Source organism: Apis mellifera, linkage group LG16 (genome assembly GCF_003254395.2).
Source record: "Apis mellifera strain DH4 linkage group LG16, Amel_HAv3.1, whole genome shotgun sequence".
Lineage (NCBI taxonomy): Eukaryota > Metazoa > Arthropoda > Insecta > Hymenoptera > Apidae > Apis > Apis mellifera.
The window spans coordinates 3,119,153-3,140,353 of NC_037653.1; the positions used below are offsets into that span (position 1 = coordinate 3,119,153).

The window sequence follows — 21,201 nt, forward strand, 5'->3', positions numbered from 1 at the left end:
AGATGCCGGAACCTTCGTATCGAAAGTCCCTTTCCCAAACGGTTTCCCCTGCGCCAGTTTTCCCGGGGAATTAAATCGATAACTCCCGCTCTCCCATGTAAAACCTTCCTCTCTCTGTGTGTATGTGTATGTGCGCGCGCGCGCGCACGTGTATTGCGACGAGGAAATTACTCTCTTTCTACCCTTGGTTCTACCCGGTGTGCAGATGGCTGGTAATTCTGGGACACCCTCTATATCGAGAAACTCTATATCGGATCGTTGGAAGGTCAGCTCGAGGATAAATATAAAATTATATTTGATGATGAAGACTAAGTTATTATTAGATATATGAAAAAAGAACTGCATGAATTTTTATTTATTTCAAAAAATACGAAACATGGAAGAGTATATATATTTTTTCCTTTTTTTTTTTTTACAATTTTCTATGATCGATATAATATATCGATTTTTTTATATCTATAATATTTTCCAAAGATGATTTTTATTTCAGTGTTGCATGTGTCTTTTATATATAAATATGATAACAAATTGATATTCAAAATCGTATGATTAATGTACGTATATATATATGTAATATTCAAATTTGTATAAACGAGATTTATCGCATAAGTTAGAAATAATTTTCACGAAATCGAAGAGAAATGTGAATGGAGAAAAGAGCGTTTAGAGACGACCGGAAAGGGTTAAATAACGAAGAGGAAAGGAAGTGAAGGCGAAAGAATAGTAAAACGGTCAGTAAATATCGCGGTAGGCGAACACGTGCGTGCATGCGTGCATAAATGAATAAGTAAACGAGATCAAAGACCGATATTTGCTAAATGACCGTAGCTTATCGTCGCAATGTTATGCGATATCTATTTTCGCATTATCAGAAAATATTACGTATCGATCATATGAGATGATTATGATTATATTATATTTAATCCACTTCTTTTTACTTCTTCGTTATAATATACTTTTTTCTTTGCCATATAATATATATGTATTTGTTGCTTAATATAAATATAAATATATTTTTAATCATATAAAAATAATAATTATCGAATCCTTTATTCATTCGGGGATTACATATATTATTTATTGATTATTATTTTTATTTCATCAAATCATGTTATCGTTGAATAATTTTTTCTGCAAAAAATTTAAAATCGATTAGAAAATATCTTGTGCAAGATAAGTTATAAAAAAGAAGAAAAAAAATATCGAAAACCATTACCGATCTAATAAGTTTCTCGAATGAGATTTTCTTTTTTTTTTTTGAGTAAATAACAAAGGGCAAGAAGTAGTGATTTTCAGATCGCCCTATACATTCGAACACACGTGGTGAACTAAGGCGTGTCGAAACGCTTGGGGTGAGATGAGGATAAGGGGCTGTAATACTTTTGGGGTGACCAGCCTACGGGCACTGGGGACAAAAGTAGGAACGGACCTGGAAGAAACCGTAAACAATGAGATCTGAAATCGTTCTATGGCCTGGTGCCGATCGAACATCACCCTCGTCATCTTTCCATACTAGATTCGCTTTTATAAAGATGAACAGTTGTCCCTTTTTTTTCCCCGAGGCAAAGAATGCCATGGAAAATTTCAATTTCTGACAATTCATGAAATTAAATCGAATATAACGTTTAATTTTATTCATTTTTTCTTTATAATAATAATAATAATAGATAATGATAATAATACTTTTTGAAAAATAGATGAATTCATACTTTGAAATAGTATTTTCTAATTTATATCTTTCGTATTTAATAATTTAATATAAGATAAGGAAAATTCAAAACGTTGCATTATAATTAAAAGCACTGAAATAAAAAAATAGAGAAAAATAGAAAATAAATTGATACAAAATTCATAAAATCATGTAAAATATAGTATACATCGTATTTACCTTTTTATAAATACACAATTATTAGATTTTTGATAACAATTAAGAAAATTAATATGTAATAATTTACAATAATATATAAGCAATATTTTTGAGGTTAAGCGTATTATAAAATAATGATTGAAGCATATTTTTCTTGTGTTTCGCTATAAATTTTCGATAAAAAATTGAAATAAGAATGATTAAAAAAAGTTATGTTTCGTATACGTTATACATACATTTTTTAAAACATTTAATAATCAATTTATAATTCAAATAAAACTTTTAAACCTGTCACTTGCATTGATATTGTCGCCATTTATGTGACCAAAACAATAGTACGGTGTTATGTCAATAGAGGGCTTATTGTTCATTTTTCCCCTATAAGACAACACCATGAATATAAAAAAAATTACAGAAAATACATATAAAATATAATTAAAGAAATAAATATAGATATATGCAGAAAATGTCATTCATGTAGAGAAATAATAAAATACAGCAATAGAATGCAAATTATGTAGACATAACAATAGCAATAGTTGTATACCAAGCATTCGCGTTCCAACATCAACTAATAGAAATCATACTAGTCGAAAACGTATTGGAAAACTATATTGAAATAGTATAACACTTATAAATAAAATTTGTAGATTTATATTATTCGCTTAAATTCAACATGATGATAAATAATGTAATTTAGAAATTATGATTATTATTTGTACTATTCAACTCCATAGTATTGAATATTTATTAAACACATGCATATGTTTATATCACAAAAAATAATATATAAATGTACATGCAAAATCATTTATTACAATCAGGATACGATTTCATTTATTTAAAATATGACTATTGCTATGTTCTTTTTTTATATTCATGATTTATCTTTTAAAGATTCAAAATTATAGATATTCAAATTAAATAATATTTAAGAAATAATTATTTCAAATAAAATTAAATAAAATTAAGAATAAAAAAATTGCGTTATCGAAAATGAAAAATTGAAAAAAAATAATCCTTATACTAACGAATGTAAGGTAGTTCAAGCAGCGAGAAACAGCAGGAAAGTATAGCAATTCTCAAACAATAATTTTCAATATCGTAATATTTTTTTCCTAAACTCGTATAAAATAAGATTTGTATGTAATTAAATTTAAATTAACAAGTTCTGAGTTTCAATTGTAACAAATTTACAAGTTTTAACTAAAATAATATTTTAATTTTAATTTTTTCCACTTTAGAGAGGTTAAAAAGAAAAAAGGTTAAGAATACGCGGTAATTATGATAGATATAAATTTGTAAAAATTAATTTTCTTTTAGAATTTCTTTCATTAAAATAATTAATTAAAAAAAAACGCAGATTAAGTTAAATTAAATTAATTTATAAAAATTTATCTTCTTTTAATAAATTTCTTTAATTAGCGATTGAAAAACACGTAAAAGAGATGCATAAAAGATATTGGAAATTGAGAGATAAGGAAAGTCAAAGAATTGTTAAAAAGTCGTTGGAAAAGTTTGAGGTAATCGATATACGAGTGTTTCCAAAAATTCCTTGAACTATGTATTTCACGACTCGAGAGATATTCTACTACGCACTAAAGTGAGGCATCGAAAAGCCTGCGTCTTCCGAGATTTTTCACTACGATAATTTCGAAGCTGAATCAGGTATATGATTTCTACAATTCACTAAATCGTTCAAGAAAAATATTGTCTTTAAAAAAATAGTGTATATTCTGAATAAAAAATGTTATTTTATTTATCATATCTTTAAGCATGATTATGCTTGAGAATAAAGTTAGGTTAGGAAGTATTTAATACATTCAATTCGAATAATTACATAAAATAATTGCTGAAGAAACAAATAAAATGACAAATATTACTTAATATGACACTTGACTATTGAAATAAAGAAACTTGATAAAAATATATAAGTTTAAACAAGTTTTGTCAAGAATTCGTCACAAAATAAACTTTTAAATCGTAAATTTATTTATATTTACAAATTATTTTTCTTGTTCAGAATTCTAAAGTGAAATATAATGACCAAAATTTCCATAATCCTAGATATAATAAAAAAATAACACAGAAACAAGAAGAATACAATAATATTTGAATATATGACTATATCGTATCGAGACGATATGCTTAAACATGTATATTTAAAGTAAGTAGATTTCCGAAAATTGACATTATCTGACTCTGACTCAGATGTTATATATTTATTAAGAATAAAAATGAGAAGTAAATAGACAAAATGATGCTACATAGTAACAACACACAATCAGGTTATTTTTAATTTTATTGTTTCTTTTATCGTTGATCAATTAGAGATTTATGATAAATATAATAAGATTTATGATAAAAATGAATTTTTTTCAACGATTAATTAAATATTAGAAAATAACATAAAATTTCTCTCTGGAAGCTTTGTTTGATTTTTATAAATAGTAAATAATATTTTAAAAGAAGAAAAATTAATCGTGTATTAAATTTCTAGATGAAATTCTTCCATAGGAAGAATTTCCAGGAAGAACAAGTTAAACTAAAAACTACTTATGTACGGAACAAAGAAGAGGATGAAAGAAAAAATTGGATATAAGCGAAGATAAAAATTGAATCGCAATTGGGAAATAATTACAATGAAAGTTAAATAATTATTCGAAAATTGATATCCAAACTAGAAATATTTATGGAATATTAATGGAATAAAATTCATTTCCGATATGATTCGAGCAGACAATTTGAAGTTCTATTTATATTTTGCCGAACAAGGACAAAAATATTAAAAAACGAAAGAAAGAATCAAAACATAATTCATTTCGTGTCAATATCCTTTGGAATGATATCTATAATCTATAAAACTTGTATATTTATATTGTATATGTCATTTCGATTAGTTATCTAATCGTTATCTATCTATATCTTTATTATTTTCGATAGACACGATATATTTATAAAATAAATATGCATTGGCTGAAAGTACAGATAAGATCATATCTATAATATCGCGTGTTGGTAAGCGATAGAGGGAAATAAGTACAGTAACGCCTCTAAAATTGGTAGGTTTAGTAAAACTAACAATCTGCTATCCCCATTCAATAGATAATCAGTTGGAATCAATTCAATTGCAAAATGGATCCAGTTTGACAAATTGACTCTTTTAATAATACTTAATTAGTTTAGATAAAAAATTTAATTTTTTTTTCTTATTATTTACTGATAAAAAGACCCAACATAATACAGTTAAAATAATCTTAAATTGATTTTAATAATATTACAAATCTATATGTATTTCTCATTCTATGTGTCACTCGTTCATTGTCACTTATTCCCATTATCGCATTTCCTTATCTTATTGTTTGAAAATCTAAAAATTAAAATTGTTTTTACACACGTCAAAATTTCTTTTATATTCATGGATTATTTTTTAATTGGATTAATTCTAAAAGGCTGAAAAATTTGTGTACAAAAAAATGTCGATTGAAATTTACTTTTTTATGTTACAGGAATTTAAGTTTACATTAAATGAAGGGAAATGAACGTGGAACAAAGCCGTTTCGTTATATCGTTTTTTTTTTTTTTTATTTGTTTTAACTTCTTAATCTTTTAAAAATACCTCACGAATACATTAACATTCTGTATAATTGGTATTGACTATATGAAGTGAGTGTATATTACATACCGTCATTTATGGAGAGACTACTGTATTTTATTCGCTATTGTGTCATCTCGTGCTGCTAATATATTGCACAATAGGTGGCAGTTGAATTGTTCGCGCAAAAATAATCTTATATCAGATGAAAGTTACCAGCAATGAAAAATATGGACAGCCTTGAGAAGATAATTTATACAGTAGTGTGATACGATAAGGAATCAAATTTCTTATATCAGGCGAATTGTTGATTCATCAATTGTCGATTGAATCGATTCGTCGAAATTATTATTAACATTCTTATATAAAATGTATCGTTTAAATCGAATATTTATTTTTCATAGAAAAAATAAATAATGGAATGATATGTAATTTTTAATCAAATTGCACGTATTTTTTTATATAATTTGAAATATCAATGTGTTATTGATAAAGTGGCTGATTTTGAAAGAGAAAAAAAAAATTAAGGAAAATAAGAGAAGAGAAAAATGAAAAAAAATGATTTATTATAAAAAAGTAAATTGTAACATATTAAATTAGTGATAGATAATATTAAGTAACAATAGATAATTGAAAAAAAATTGTAATAATAAATGATTGATATTCAATAATAGATATAAAAATATCATAAAGAATGTTTGATTTAAAACTAATTATACGAATAATTACAAAATAATATTAGTGTAGATTGTTGAATTTGTTTTAATGCTTTATTAAAAAACATGTTTAAAAAACATATTCAGGATAATTTTTGGAAGATTTCTTTTTATGACCGTCAGATCCACATCTTGAAACTGTTTAAATTTCTCTTACTCACTTTTTCTTCGCTTTAACAATAATTAGAAATAATTTAAATATTCAATTTGAATATGTATCTTTACATGTGATATATATAGAGGTGAGCATTTAAATAAGCAAATGTTTATTTTTAATTTCACTAATTGAACTAATTATCATAAAAAGATTCATTTTTTTTTTTACATAATAATTTGAAGAATTAAAGTATATTATACAAACAAGATGAATTGCGTAATATGACTATTTCAAATTGACTTTTAAATTATTTGCTATGTAAAAAATAGAATATGAATAGAAAATGATCATTTGTCTCAATTAGTATATCAGAAAATATATATTTCATTATATTTAAAATAAAATTAACCTTCATCATCTCCTCTTCATGCAAAAAACTGATAATATTAATCCCATGTCCTCTACACTTTGCAATTTCTGTATAATTTTTGTATTATTGAACTGTACGTGACTCGCTCAAAATATAAATATATCCTTACATCTGTATATTTATAAACCAATGGACGAATGGAGACCTTTCCTATTTATATATATATATATATATATATATATATATATATATATATATATATATATATACTCGTCACTGTAAATTTATTTACATAAATCAGCAGCGATCAACTATCGTGGAAAATGATCCTCGAGATACACGGTTGCTATTCCATTCGTAGAGAACGAACTGCTTGCGTCAGGACGAGTTAATTGAGCAATTGTTACGAGGCAGGCTACGATCGGAAAATCGTTTCGCTGAGAGAATGAAACTTTTTTCTTCCTTCAATCCAATCGTATATCGCAGCGATTCAAATAAAGAAAAATAATGGGTAAATAAAATTGCTTGCTTGCAATTTTCACGATTTGTTGTATTATTTGAAAAATTATTTTGCACATATTTTTATTCTTTTAAAAATTTCATGATTGTACAATGAAAATTATATAAATTTGAATTCACTTACACGAAACATTTTCGATTCAATCGTTAATTACATTAATAATTATAAAAGAATGTCTGATCTATAATCAATTTGTTAAATTTTCTGAATTATTTTATCGTGAGAAAAAAATTCAAAATTTTTTATGAATATTCTTTATGATAATCTTGAAAACATCGACATTGAACTTTTTCGATTTCTTTGATATGAAACTTGGAAGAAGGTGTATTTCAATATCGAGATATTTTGTGAATTTGCCAAGTTTGCTTCTTCCAAAGAAGCATCTTTTTTTCCAACGAAAGATGAAAAGACTTTGAGACCAATGTCTATGGAAGCTCTTCCATTAATTTGACAGATGTACTTTTTAACTAGAAGGGGAAAAAGAAAACTCGTTTGTATCGAAATGCAATAGCAATTTTTTTTTTCTCACGCAAAACTAATTCTTCTGGCAGAATATTCTCTTTGAAATAACATGAAGTTGTCACGATTTCTCTAGGTCACTACTTTCTAACCCATATATCACGATATAATAATATATTGTGAAAATATTTCAAATGTATAGTAGAATTTTATTAAAATTTTATTAAATAAATATAGAAAAATTTGATATTTATTATTATTAAATTGTAATATCGATAATCATCAATAACATAAATGGAAATAGATTAGTTTTTTAATAAAATTTATTGTAAATAATATTTTCATGTGCTTTAATAATAACTTTAATAATAAGAAAAAGTAAAAATTCTAGTTACTTTTCCGCAACGATATATCAGAAACTATCGATAATATTTCGATAATTTATTAATCAATCATATAAATCAACCAATAATAATATCAAAAAAATTGTAACAACCTTATAAAAACTTATTATTTTATTAATTTCGAAAAGATTAAATTAATAATAAATTAAAATACGCACGTGTTAAAATATATTTTCATTTCAAATGAATTTTCATTCCAAAAATTATAACATAACCTAACAACTTTTGAACTGTATCATTAACCTAAAAAAGGTTGAGCAACATTGTTCTCAGGTCGTCGTGAAATTAGCCACAATAGCTAGTGACAATTGACCGAGTGAAAACAAGCGTGGGCAAATCGTGAATGTAGGGAATCCGCAGTTACGATAAAAATTAAAAACTAGGAAGATTGGCGCAATGTTAATCAGCGAAAGAAACAATACACGGGAACGTAGTCGCGAGAATAGTTCAGATTGTTAGATTGAAAGATTATAGTTTAATCGCGACGGGGATGTAGAGTTCCGTAACAGCAAAATAGGTTTATTGACACTTCGTCTACTGCACTTGCGCCATGTTTCAACTAAAAAATTTAGGGAAAAATTCCTAGCCATTGAAGAACGGAAACGAGAAATTTTCTTACGATCAATTTCAATCTAACAATAATTATATAACAAAAAATATACTAATTATTACTATTTTAATTTAATAATTTATATTTACAATTTTAATATTACTAAAAATAAATTTACTTTTCCAATGTGAGATGTACAAATAATATCAATACAATATCTGTTTATCTTCATAAATTACACGAGTGATAAAAAATGTTAAGTGAGTTATAACTTTGGATCGCAAAACATTATCTGAAATTGGAATTATTATATTAGAATCTTCGAAGATGATTCGAAAAAGAAAAAAAGGACTAATTTATAGCCATTCTTATTCCTGCTTCACTCGGGTTCGTCGAACGAGAAACACGTTTCATTTGGCACAGTTTTCGTTAAAGGGCCGACGATTTCTATTGGAAGATGGTTCTACCGGAAGAGGAAGAATAAACGACGGCGATAACCACAAAGCTTCGTGACGTTCTATATAAACGCTCTTTCAACTTATCCTCTCTTTCTCCGTACGACGGAATTTTCCTCCGTGTATCGTGTATATCGACAATGGATAGAGAAACCGCGGTCTCAAACGAGCTTCGTTGAGTCGTCATGTCGCTTCGCGTTGTTCGGATAAACGGTCGCCGCGATTTCGTCTGAAAAATGTATTTCTGCCTTTTACAGCAAAACTGGATCGGACCAACGGGATAAAAAGTGGACTGGACCACTTTATCGAGAACATTTCGAGTTGGAGGACGAAATGGTCCTCGGATCGATGCAAATTACTTTGGCAGTCGGATGTCGGAAAAGACGAATATAGAAGTGTAAGAATATATGGAAGAAATATGAGACTATAACTATAATTTATTTCTTACTATATTCACGTTCGATACTTTCGAATCAATCGAGTTTTAATTTCAATAATTTTTCAAAATTTAAAAAATTCAAAAATAGATTTCATATCGAAAAATATAGAAGAAAAAAATATATAGTTACAATTAAACTTAGACAAAAGAAAGATGATAAAAATAGAAATCAAATGAATGAATATTTAGAAAAATAAAATTTTTCAAATACATTATTATTATTCGAGTAATATTATTTAAAATAAAATAACATAAATAAAAAAATAAAAACAAAATTTAAATAATTATTTGAATAAGAATTTATTTCAATGATATGCAATTTTTTAACAAATATTTGAAAGATTATATTTATTATAGATAAAAATTTTCACTCTTTGAAAAATTTACAAAAAAAAAAAAAGCAAAGAGCATGATTATTCTTATGCTCTTCTCTAGAAAATTAGAATATATTTCAACAGAAGGAAACTTGTTCAATATTACATTGATAAAACATTGGCAGAATTGATTTATGAGACTTTAGATCCCAGTGCATCCACGCATGTTGTTTGATTCCTATTTCACAGGATTAGGAATGATTGCTTAATCATGGTAGCAGCAATCATCGAGAAAATATTGTGTACAATTATTAGAAAGGCGGCCAACTGTGTGAAACTAAATACACATTATTCTCTGACACTTTAAACAGTTCCGGAAGCAAAGAGTTAAAAAAAAAAAAAAAAATTTGACAAAAAATACAAAAAAACATGAGATATGAAAATTTACCACAAAGACATGTTTCCCATAATATAATATCTTGAGAAAACACAAATAAAGAAAGATATCGACAAATTGAATTATATCTGAACAAAGAATAATCTTATCACTGAGGAGACATAATATACGGTAGAATAATCGATATTATTTCTATTTGGAATGAAATATTGTGCCAGAAACATTTGCGATTAAAATCATTATGATCAATCTGTTTTTAATAGCGTTTTCAGTGACACAATTAATCGCCATAACGAAATGGAAATTTTTTTTGTATTACGGCAAAGTATATTTATATTTGTGTATATTTTTGAAAAAAAAAATCAATTATCATAATTCAATTTTCAATTCATAGTAAATGCATTTATTATTCTGTGTTTAACTGTGAGTATAATTATTATATATTCTTCATATTGATTAGATTCATGTTGATTGGAACATCTTTGAAGTAAAATTAATGTATAATGGGAAAATTTATGATGAACTTGTAAGAAATTAGAACACTTGGAATGTGTCAACGTAATCTTAAATCGTAAAAAAATATACAAAACTCGTAATGAAAGGTGATTCGCGTATAAAATCAAAGATTAGTCAACTCCCGTGACGCATTGCTTCTTCTATAGACGAACGCGAACAGTCATTCGACACTTGAAACGTCACGAAACATTGTTAATTTTTCTCTCCGTTTCGGTCTGCAATTGACGCGGCACAACGTAACGCAAAACGCGACACGACACGACACGACACGACACGACTCGACGCGACGCGACGCAAGTTTGCGTTCAATTTGAAACAGTGGGAGCATTTCCGGTTGATCGCGGATACCGCATTCAATTGATTCTTCGACGTTCTAATTATTATTCCGCAGCAAAATTAAAATTAATTGAAATAAACAAACGTCGGCGCGAGCAACGTTTTGATGAAAAACGAAAGAATCATTCGTTCGAAAAAAAAAAAAAAAAAACTTTTCGTACGATGAATAATTCTTTCTTTCCTCTGTAAAAGATAATAAATGAAGACATAACATATTTTCATTTGGAATATTTGCAATTTGTTTGTCGTGTAAATCTCGTACTCGGAATAGGATATTTTAGTTTAAATAAAAGAGATTTTGATCAAAAGTTTCACAGTCGCGTTCGAATCTCAACGATACTTCATGCATTTCACGCGCATTTTTCATTTCACCGTGGTCGTTGCAAGTACCTCTTCAGAGTTTGCAGAGCAATACGTGTCAAGTGTACATTCTAGTCATATATATATATATATATATAGACGACTTTTTTAACAGAAAATTGCTAAAAACGAGATTTTATCTTTAATCTCGTCTAAAGAAGAGGATAAAACGTCTGCACTCTAAATGCCAAGAGAAGAATTAGCAACAGGAAAAAGAATTAATCTGACTGACGAAGATGTTATATCCGCCTGCTGTAAACATTGAGAATGGTCTAGAGGAATTAACATTAAAAACGGTGGACGCGCGCGGATGCAAGTCTGTTGACGTCGTCTATCCCAGACGAAACAAATGAAAGAGACAAAAGAAAAAACAAAACTACATATAATTTAAAATTACAGAGAATCTCCGATTTGAAAGAATTATCAACTGACTATGAAACAAAATTCGATAGATTAATATTGAAAAACTTTGTTATTTATATTTATAACAAATATAAATAATTTCTCTATAATTTAAAACTAATATATCAATATGTATCGAGAAAAATTTTCGAAAGTCAATTACAACAATTACTTTTGAAGTTATCGCGTATAATGAAATTATATTTACGTATCAATTTTCATTGATTTTATTTTAAGAAAAAATAAAAAATAATAAAGAAAAAAGAATTAAAAAAAAAAAGAAAACAAAAATTAAAATCTGATAGGCAAAGTTTCACAATTCAACATTAATCGTTTTATTGGACTCTGCTTACTACTCTTCCACGATCAATGCATGAATGGGAGTCGAAGACACGCAATAAAATAGTAGCATACGACATATGTGTGTACATTTATATATATATGTGTATATATTATATATATACAGATACACGCAATAATACAATTACAGTCGCAGTATCATATCTTGAGCGTATTATGCGGCAGCATAATCGAAAGAATTCAAGATATTTATTAATCAAATCATTGACACTAAAATACCTGCCGCGCGAGAAGAAAATCGCGATGCAATCTACACGCATCAGCGATATGGAGTTGTCAATTGTTAAGCGACGATACTCGACTATCACTGATCTCGCGAAAGAATCGCGCGAATAAGACACGAGCGATTTGACAGATCCGCGGGGTCGATGCCGCGCGTTAATAGCGAAAGAAACATCTTCGAGAACTCACCGACGGCGTATTTGGTTTTCGTCGTCATCCACATCTCGAACGATTCAATAACGGTGCTACATGCCTTGCCAAATGGCCACCAACCACTCGTAGTATCACGAAAAATTCGAAAACACAAACATTGGGTGTGTTTGCCGCACAAGTGCCACCCTCACAGCTCTCTCTCTCTGGCGTTGAGCAATGTTGCCGATGGCCACTACGAGTTGTGGCTGATTGCCAGCAACGCCGCTACTGCTGCTCTGGTCACGTGTTCTTCAGGAACGTATTTAGTCACTAATTTTGGCTTGTTCTTTCAAATTCAAATTTATTTTTTTTATAAATTTTATTTCGACTTGGATAATTGTTTGTAACTATCAAAAAAGTTTATATTTCAAAGAAAAATATATAATTATTGATTAAATTACGCATATCTATTTACTATCATGAATATATTATACTTTGAATCTTATAATCTTATAATCTTAAGCTAAAGTATGAGAATAAGTTTTTATAAAATCAAGAAAAAGATTTTAATAATGACATTATAAAAACTTATCTCTACGCATTACTGCAATATATAAAATTAAAAACAACTCTTTTACATTCCTACTTTTTGTAGTATATTATCCATTTATTTAAAATAAATACAATTATCAAGAAACAAAAGTAAATCTACTATAAAATATAAATTTCATAAATTCTCTTAAAGTTTTATGTACAGTTTTTGTCCTTATATAAAGTAAAATAAATGATGACAAAGACCTAGACCAAATATACGGCGCGTTTCAAATTGAGTGTAGACTAGATCGAAGCTACGATGAATTATATTATTAATGCTTTACACTTTGTTTATTGATTTATTGATTTAAAAATTGATAGGTTTTCCAAAATATGCAGCTAAACAGGCTTCTTTAAAGGCTTCCGAACATGTCTGTAAATGATCAAAATCAATATTTAATACTTAATGTTTGATCATATATTGTTAAAAATACTTACTGGATGTGCATGACATGTCCTTGCAACATCTTCTGCACTTGCTCCATATTCTATTGCAAGAACTGCTTCATTAATCAATTCACCAGCAACTGAACCAATCATATGTACCCCCAATAATCTATCTGTATTTTTATCTGCTAATACTTTAACAAAACCATCCGTTTCGAGATTCGTTTTTGCTCTGGAATTTGCTAAGTGTGGGAATTTCCCAACTTTGTACTCGACACCTTCTTTTTTTAAATCTTCCTCTGTTTTGCCAACCCAACCAACTTCTGGATGTGTATATATTACATTAGGTACACAATTGTAATCGATATGAACGGCACCTGTATAAACGTATAATTTTTATAAATTTTTCAATATACAAAAAATGCGCTAAAAAGTACATGGTAAGTTAATATCTGGAAAGGCGTGCGGGTGATAAACCACTTGTCTTACTAAATATACTTATTAAATAGATATATGCTCGATGTTGTTTATTAAGTTATGTTAATAGATATGATAAATTTAACCAATTATAAGAATGCGTGTGACTCGATTATATGTTCGATTATATGCTTGTTTAAATTGATTTATCTTATTAGATTCTATATTTTTCCGTGTATCAACTTATTAGCAATATACAGTATAATGTATGTATCTTATTACCTCCAACAATGCCTTCAACTGTAATAATACCTTCTTCTTCTGCTTTATGAGCCAACATCGGTCCATGGATACAATCTCCAATAGCATAAATCCTACATAAAAGTAATTTTACATTATAACGAATTATTATACGAATTAAACAAATAAAAAAAATATATAAGAAAAAAAAAAAATATATACTTACGAAGGTATTACTGTTTGGAATCTGTTATTTACAGGAACTCGACCTAATTTGTCTCTTTCAATTCCTATATCTTCTAATCCTAAATTCCATGTATATGGCCTTCTGCCAATACAAATTAAAAGTACATTGCAAGAAATATCCTCTTTCTTGCTAGGATCTTTTGCATCTTCAACAGAAACAATAATTTCATTGCCTGTTTTTTTTGCACCAGTGACTTTTGTTCCCAATTTAAAGTTTAAGCCTTGTTTACTTAAAATTTTTTGTAATGTTTGACTAACTTCACTATCGATAGCTACCCCACCAATAAATGGTGAATATTCAATTGCTGTTACTTGTGAACCAAACCTAATAATTAATAATTAAAGCAATTAAAGATCATTTATATTTCATACATTTAATTTCGATAAGAAAAATACCTCTGCCAAACTGAGCCTAATTCCAATCCAATGACACCAGCACCAATTACTATAAATTTTTTAGGTATTGTATCTAATGATAAAGCTCCGGTAGATGAAAGAATTTGTTTTTCATCGAATTCTATACCCGGAAATGGTGTAACTTCACTGCCAGTGGCAATTATAATATTTTTAGTATTAATTGTGCTTACTACTGAACCATCTGGACTAAGTGCAACCACTTGATTTGGACCAGTAATTTTTCCATGACCTTTTACCCACTCTATTTTATTCTTTTTAAATAATCCAGCAATACCACCTGTTAAAGCTTTTATTACATTCCGTTTTTGTTCCATCACTTTATCAAGATTAAGTTTAACATTTTCAACTGCAAGAAAAAAGAAATGATAGTTAAATTATGATATTAAATTTTTAATTTAAAAAAGAAGAAATTATAAATAAATTAAATACCTATAATGCCACGATTTTGTAAATCTCCATGTGTCATATGATAATAATGTGAATTATTTAATAAAGATTTTGATGGAATGCATCCAACATTAAGACAAGTTCCACCTAAAGTTTCATCTTTTTCTATACAAACTGTTTTCATTCCCAATTGTGCTGCTTTAATTGATGCAACATATCCACCAGGCCCACCACCTATTACTACAAGATCAGCTTCTAAAGTACTAGTATATCTACGTTGTTGTGCAGCTATCAACCCAGGTACAATACGTTTGACACATGATGGCTGGTAAAATTAGAAAAAGAAAAATGTTAATTAAAAAAGTATTTTTTTAATTTTATTTATCTTTGCATCTTTTTAATTTTGAAAAAATCAAATATAGATGACATAACCAACAGGTAAAAAAAAATGTACTTTTACGTTGAATAATGAATTTAAGAAACTAATTTTGCTTTTTTAAATATCTGATTAATAATTTATATTTAAAAAAAACTGATAACAAAGATAGTTAAGTCAATAATTAAATAAAATATACAAGAAAATCATTTGTCCTTCAAGATGTTACGAAATAGATTAAGTATGTATGGTTCGATAGTGAAGATTGTGATGCATCCATGTCACTGGATAATGAATAATTTTCTTTTTAAACTTACTTTCCCAGAAGTAGTCACTAAACTCCAAAAAGTAGCTTGCATCATTCTTTATAATATACTTTACTATCTAATATAAAGGGGGTCAAAAAGAAAACGAGTCCACGGCAGTGAAAAATGAACACTACCGGTTATTTCAATATCGTCCAACTCGTTTGAGCTTTGATAATTCGATATATTGCCTATGTGTTTCAAAACTAGCTGCATGATGGCGCTAGTGATCTATTATGCAACAAAATAAAATAACTTTTTTTTTTCATTGATTCGATTTGGATCAACGAAACAAGATATAGCATAGACTTAATATTTTATAAGATTTCGTAATGCCTCGTAAATTGAAAGTTAAAATTAAAAAAATTACTTGCGATCAATTATATATCAATTATATTAAACAAATAATTGAAATTTATAAAATTAATAATTTTTTCATTATGTTTAAAAAATATATATATTATCATAGAAGAAATAATTCATTAATTATTTTAAATATATTACATAATAATTTTTATAAAAATATATAAATTATTAATTATTAATAAATTTAATTAATAAATTAATAAATTTAAAGAAATATAAATTTGCAATAAAAATTATTACATTATAATTATAATTATTTATAATAACTTATCCTATATCAATGATAATGATCGTAAGTTCCTATATGATCTTATGAAGGTATACATATAAGATCTGTAAATTTAGGATATAACTTTATTTATTGCTATAAACTCATATCAAATAAATAAAAATTTTAAATATGATTGTTCTAAGATTATAATAATAAATAAAATAAAATTAATTCTTAATTTTATTGTTCATATTTTTTGTTCATACTTTTATATTTTTGAATTATCAAAGTAATTATAATATACATATAATCACAGATTTTAATATTAAGATTTAATGCTAACAATAAATAATATAGTAATATAACTTTATTTTTAATCAATAATATTATAGGAAATATAAAAATGAATTTCATGTCTATCTAATGTTTCGTCTATGGTTTTCTATTATACTATTATACCTATAATAGTTTTTAACATTAGTAAATATTAGAAAACGAAGAATTAATTTAAAGTTATATCTTGTAATGAGAAATTTAAATTGAAATTTTATAATTATATCTAATCAAATATTTAAATATATGAATAAAGTATTTTTAATTTTATATTCAATTTAATTTAATTATTTCGATAGATCCGTATATTTATATTTCATTAAATTGTATATATATAATATATATAATAATTAACTAGTATTATTTCTTTATATAAAAATATTATTTTAAATTATTAGATAAAAGAAATATATATATATCAAATTTCTGTTAAATCTTTTTCTTTTTTTTATTGCAATTCATCTTTACAAATTTTTAAATATAATTAGATAAAATGTAAAGAATTTATGCCATCTTGCGGTCACATAAAAAAATGTTTCTCTGCAACTTAACGTTCATCGATTTATGGATTGGAATTTTAACTATAGTCGATATTTCAAATTTTTGTTCCAACATTGAAATTAACTTAATAAATCAATTTTATCGAATTTACAGAATATTTATTTTTAATTAAAATAATGTAGAAATAATTTTTATTTCTTGTCAAAAAAAAGAATAACGATCGAAAATGCAAAAAAAAAAAGGGAACAACATAAACCAATAGCTAAAGAGATAGAAACGAAAAGAACATTAGGGGTCGAGGGAAAAGGGCAACAGATGTCCTTCCGTATGACGCATGAGTCGTTTGGCCCTTGGCGAGATAGTACTGTTTGCGTCTCTTTAGCTTGTGGAAGTATCGTACGTCACAGAAGCAAAGTTAACCCTAGAAGAAACATTTATTGAAAACCGGTTAGTATTTTTCATTTTAATAAAATAAATGACATTTTTGTAATTCAATACGAAATGATATTACGATAATTTGTTTACTAAGATTTTTTTTTACTTAAATCCCACCTACATGTGTTATCGAACAAATATAATTTAATTATCACTAATGAATTCGAGTATGATTGAATCTAAATAGTTTAATATTTGATAAAGTTATTTGACAAGAATTTTACAATAATATTCTAATGATATAATTGTAATTTATAGAAATATTTAATGCATGAAAAAAAAATATTAATGCTGTTATATAATATTCAAGGTTTTCGAGAAATAATTTTATAATATGTTCGAGAAAATGTAAAATAATTTAATCGATTTACACTAAAATAAGAAGAAAAAAAAAATGTGTGAAATAATAAAAGGCCAACGAAGAACGTTTCGCGATCAAGATCCTCCGCGAATATGCAATAAAAATAATGACAATTTGGAAAACGAACTTGAATTTTGTGAAACGATTTCTAATTCGCCAACGATCCTTCAACGAGTATCCAGTTTTGAAAAGTGCTTCAGTGAATCTGAATATCACGAGAAAGATCAGCAGAATCGGAAGAAAGAGAAAGCAAATCTAATCACGCAAGAAAGTACTTCATCTGATTCTATTCAAGATTCGAATAGCTGTTTCAAGATACCTAAGACTAGTGAACAACCGGATTTTCCAAATGAGACAACAAACTCGGAGAACTTCATCAAGGAGCTCTCCGATAAAGTGCCTTCCAACAGCCGTCACGATAATGAGGTATGTTACACTTTTCTGAATTATTTTTTTTCTGGAATTTTTTGTGTGTTAATTTAAGTGTTTTCAAATGTAATTTTATACGTATGCTCGATATAATAAATATTATTATTTCTATTAAGAAATTTATATAGAATTATTTATATAGAAAGTATATACATTTAGAAATAATGTATAATATATTGACAATCGTACGATTTAAATAACTATGCTTGAAATATATTAAATATTTTTGAAATATGTTATATCTCGAAATACTATTACCATTTTATCGAAATTACATAGAATATCGATAATATTAAAAATTTCAAACACATTGTTCGATTAAAAATTGATTTTATATATTATAACTGATTTGTAATATAGATATTAATTGAAAATCATAATCCATTCTTTAAATCCATCCATTTTGAATGTTTATATACATGATTCATATTTATAGTACACATAATGGACAAATTGATTGCAATAGATTCTATAATGTGTTTGCAATGACTTGCAAATAAACTGCAAGTTAATAATTATTAAAGATATAATTATTAAGATAATTAAGCGAATTATACGAGACAAATATACGTGACCATAAATTTAACACATTGCTTGTTTATGATTTACGTAATAATACTTTATTTACTTTTAATTTTGCACGATTTAAATTATTTTATATTTCGGTTTAAAATTTGAATTTTAATTTAAACTTGTCATGATAAAATGTGTAACCATTTATGCTACTTTTAAAATAGAATTTCATCTTAAATATACTTGATGGAAAGTATTTGAAATTTATTAATCGCTAGATTTCTCATTATGACGAATGTATATCATTAATCAAGAAAAGAGAGTCATTTTACCATAAGTACATAATTCTGCGACAATTTATTATCATATGGTTTTTCGAATGATCATTAAAGTTGTCTCTGAAAATGTTTCAGGAAAAATTAAATCGTACGCTTGTTCTACACTTCTATACGCTCGGTCATTTATCGACTAGAAAATGAAAAGAATGAAAAACATCCTTCTATCGTGACTAAAAATTTTCATTGATGATAATGCATATTCTAAAATTGAAGAACTCAACAATTTTCGTAAGAAATTCCTCGAAGAAGTGTATTCATGGAGAAATCTAGTGCAATCATGCGATCGCAGGGCCCTAAGATGAATTAGGTTCGGACCTGGAAGATGCGGGCCCGAAGTCCGTTGCAGGTTCTTTTCCATCGAATGCCTTTCTTTGTGCGGAATTCAATTTAAGTTCTATTCACACCGAGCGTGCTATTTTTCGCACTAACGATTTTACGTAATTTTATCTTTCCAACTTTTTTTTGCAATAAACGTTTCATTATTTACTTCTCTTCGAATTAATCTTTTTTCGACAAAAGATTTGATTATTCATTCGATATTCAAGGGGAGTAGTTGGTAAAAGCGATGCTGTGACTAACTCGTGTAATGCTAGTATGACGGAAGTAGAAGAAGAAAATTAGTTCCAAATATACTTGCAACACTTGAATGCTAGGGAGCATTGACCGGCTAAAATATCGATGAAGAATCTGCTATTTCGAGGTTATGTAATTACGAGGATTCAAGAACACAGTCGTAAATAATGAGTTGGTAAATATTTAATCGATATTTATACTAATTATACGAAATAAAATCAAATAAATGATGTTCGTTAATAAATTCAATTAAAACTTGATCAATAATTTACTTTCAGAAAATAATCGATATATTTATTGTGAAAAATAATTAAATCTCGAATCTTTAATTTTTTTCACAATCATCCCTTGAACAAGGTACAGAAAATTGTTGAAAATTGTATTAAGAATGAGAATTATTTGTATTCGCGTGTTCACATGAGCGTAATGAAAGATGATCGTAAGATTTGAAGATTGAAACAACAGGAGATTAGTGTTGGTTGAAAAAGCGCGAGTTTGGTGTGAAAGCAGCTTATTAAGGTCGGGTCTAGCATGGTGTTGCAGTGCAGCTTGCCTGGCAGCTTCAGTTCGATGTTTACGCTCGTGCTTCGAACATTTTTCTTCGGGGCTGTGCGCGATTCGCGGCGTGATTCCATTCCAATATTTTGTCTTTCCCTTGTGGATAAGATTTTCCGTATCCGATTGTGTCAACGTGATCCTCTGGCTTTACAGTGAGTGATTTAATACATATTTCCTTCGTTATTTTATATTACGTTAATTCGTTGGATTCTTGCAATACGAATTTAGAATATTATTAGGTGAATTTTCGCATAGTTAGTATAAACAGTTTCTTCCTTCGAAATATGTGTTTTATGTAATACTTTCTCGAAAGGTGATATCGCTTAGTTTATTTTCGTATCCTTTGTCGAAACGTTAAATGCTTTCGCATGTACCGTACTTACTGTATCCTTAGACTAGTTTTCGGGAATGAATTTTTATCGGATAATGGAAAATATGGATTATGCCGAATTTATTATAATAGAATATATTTTAATTTAAAAAATTGATCATTTGTTTTTATAATTCTTTTCTAACGTTTTATAACTATATATATATATTATAAAAATCTTGTTTTTGTTGCAAAAAATAAATTGATTATTTTTATTTTGGTTTTTGAAATAGTTATTTGCAAGAAGATTGGACATAGAAAGAAATAAATGATAGTCGTAAAAAGTCTCAAGTACTGCAAATGAGTTTTATTATATATACTGGTTTATTTCTT

The 21,201-nt window shown here is 27.2% G+C and overlaps 3 protein-coding genes and 1 long non-coding RNA gene across 5 annotated transcripts in view; 2 read left to right on the forward strand and 2 right to left on the reverse strand.

Annotated features, from left to right (window-relative positions):
• The window catches only part of LOC725928 (dedicator of cytokinesis protein 3), a 49,287-nt gene extending 36,491 nt beyond the window's left edge, over positions 1–12,796 (reverse strand). The window contains exon 1 of one of the 2 annotated variants that reach the window (XM_001121716.5): positions 12,569–12,796. In XM_001121716.5, coding sequence (XP_001121716.2) covers positions 12,569–12,602 — 34 coding nt within the window. In that variant the 5' untranslated portion in view covers positions 12,603–12,796. The remainder of the gene's footprint in view (positions 1–12,568) is intronic. The other variant, XM_006559384.3, reaches the window with a different exon arrangement.
• On the forward strand, positions 2,873–5,953 carry LOC102654340. Its single transcript, XR_408344.3, has 4 exons — positions 2,873–3,145; positions 3,293–3,535; positions 4,368–4,929; positions 5,377–5,953. It is a non-coding gene; the product is annotated as an uncharacterized LOC102654340 (long non-coding RNA).
• Positions 12,797–13,143: 347 nt separating the features above from the next.
• LOC551039 (dihydrolipoyl dehydrogenase, mitochondrial) lies at positions 13,144–16,083 on the reverse strand. Its single transcript, XM_623435.5, has 7 exons — positions 15,893–16,083; positions 15,242–15,524; positions 14,792–15,158; positions 14,376–14,720; positions 14,192–14,283; positions 13,544–13,869; positions 13,144–13,478 (listed from the first exon to the last, which is right to left on the reverse strand). Exons 1-7 carry the CDS (start codon positions 15,935–15,937, stop codon positions 13,413–13,415), a joined length of 1,524 nt encoding a protein of 507 aa, XP_623438.1. The 5' UTR covers positions 15,938–16,083; the 3' UTR covers positions 13,144–13,412.
• A 1,562-nt stretch (positions 16,084–17,645) lies between these two features.
• LOC409514 overlaps positions 17,646–21,201 on the forward strand; it is a 31,688-nt gene continuing 28,132 nt past the window's right edge. Inside the window, exons 1-2 of the mRNA XM_393021.7 lie at positions 17,646–17,738; positions 18,037–18,513. Coding sequence (XP_393021.4) covers positions 18,121–18,513 — 393 coding nt within the window. The 5' untranslated portion in view covers positions 17,646–17,738; positions 18,037–18,120. The remainder of the gene's footprint in view (positions 17,739–18,036; positions 18,514–21,201) is intronic.

What these genes read in the sequence shown, in the direction of transcription:
- LOC551039 (XM_623435.5), bottom strand. Translation starts at nt 15,937, where the DNA reads ATGATGCAAGCTACTTTTTGGAGTTTAGTGACTACTTCTGGGAAA. An exon ending in TAGTGACTACTTCTGGGAAA is followed by an intron (nt 15,525 to 15,892) that starts GTAAGTTTAAAA and finishes TAATTTTACCAG; the next exon opens with CCATCATGTGTCAAACGTAT. An exon ending in TTCCAAACAGTAATACCTTC is followed by an intron (nt 14,284 to 14,375) that starts GTAAGTATATAT and finishes ACTTTTATGTAG; the next exon opens with GATTTATGCTATTGGAGATT.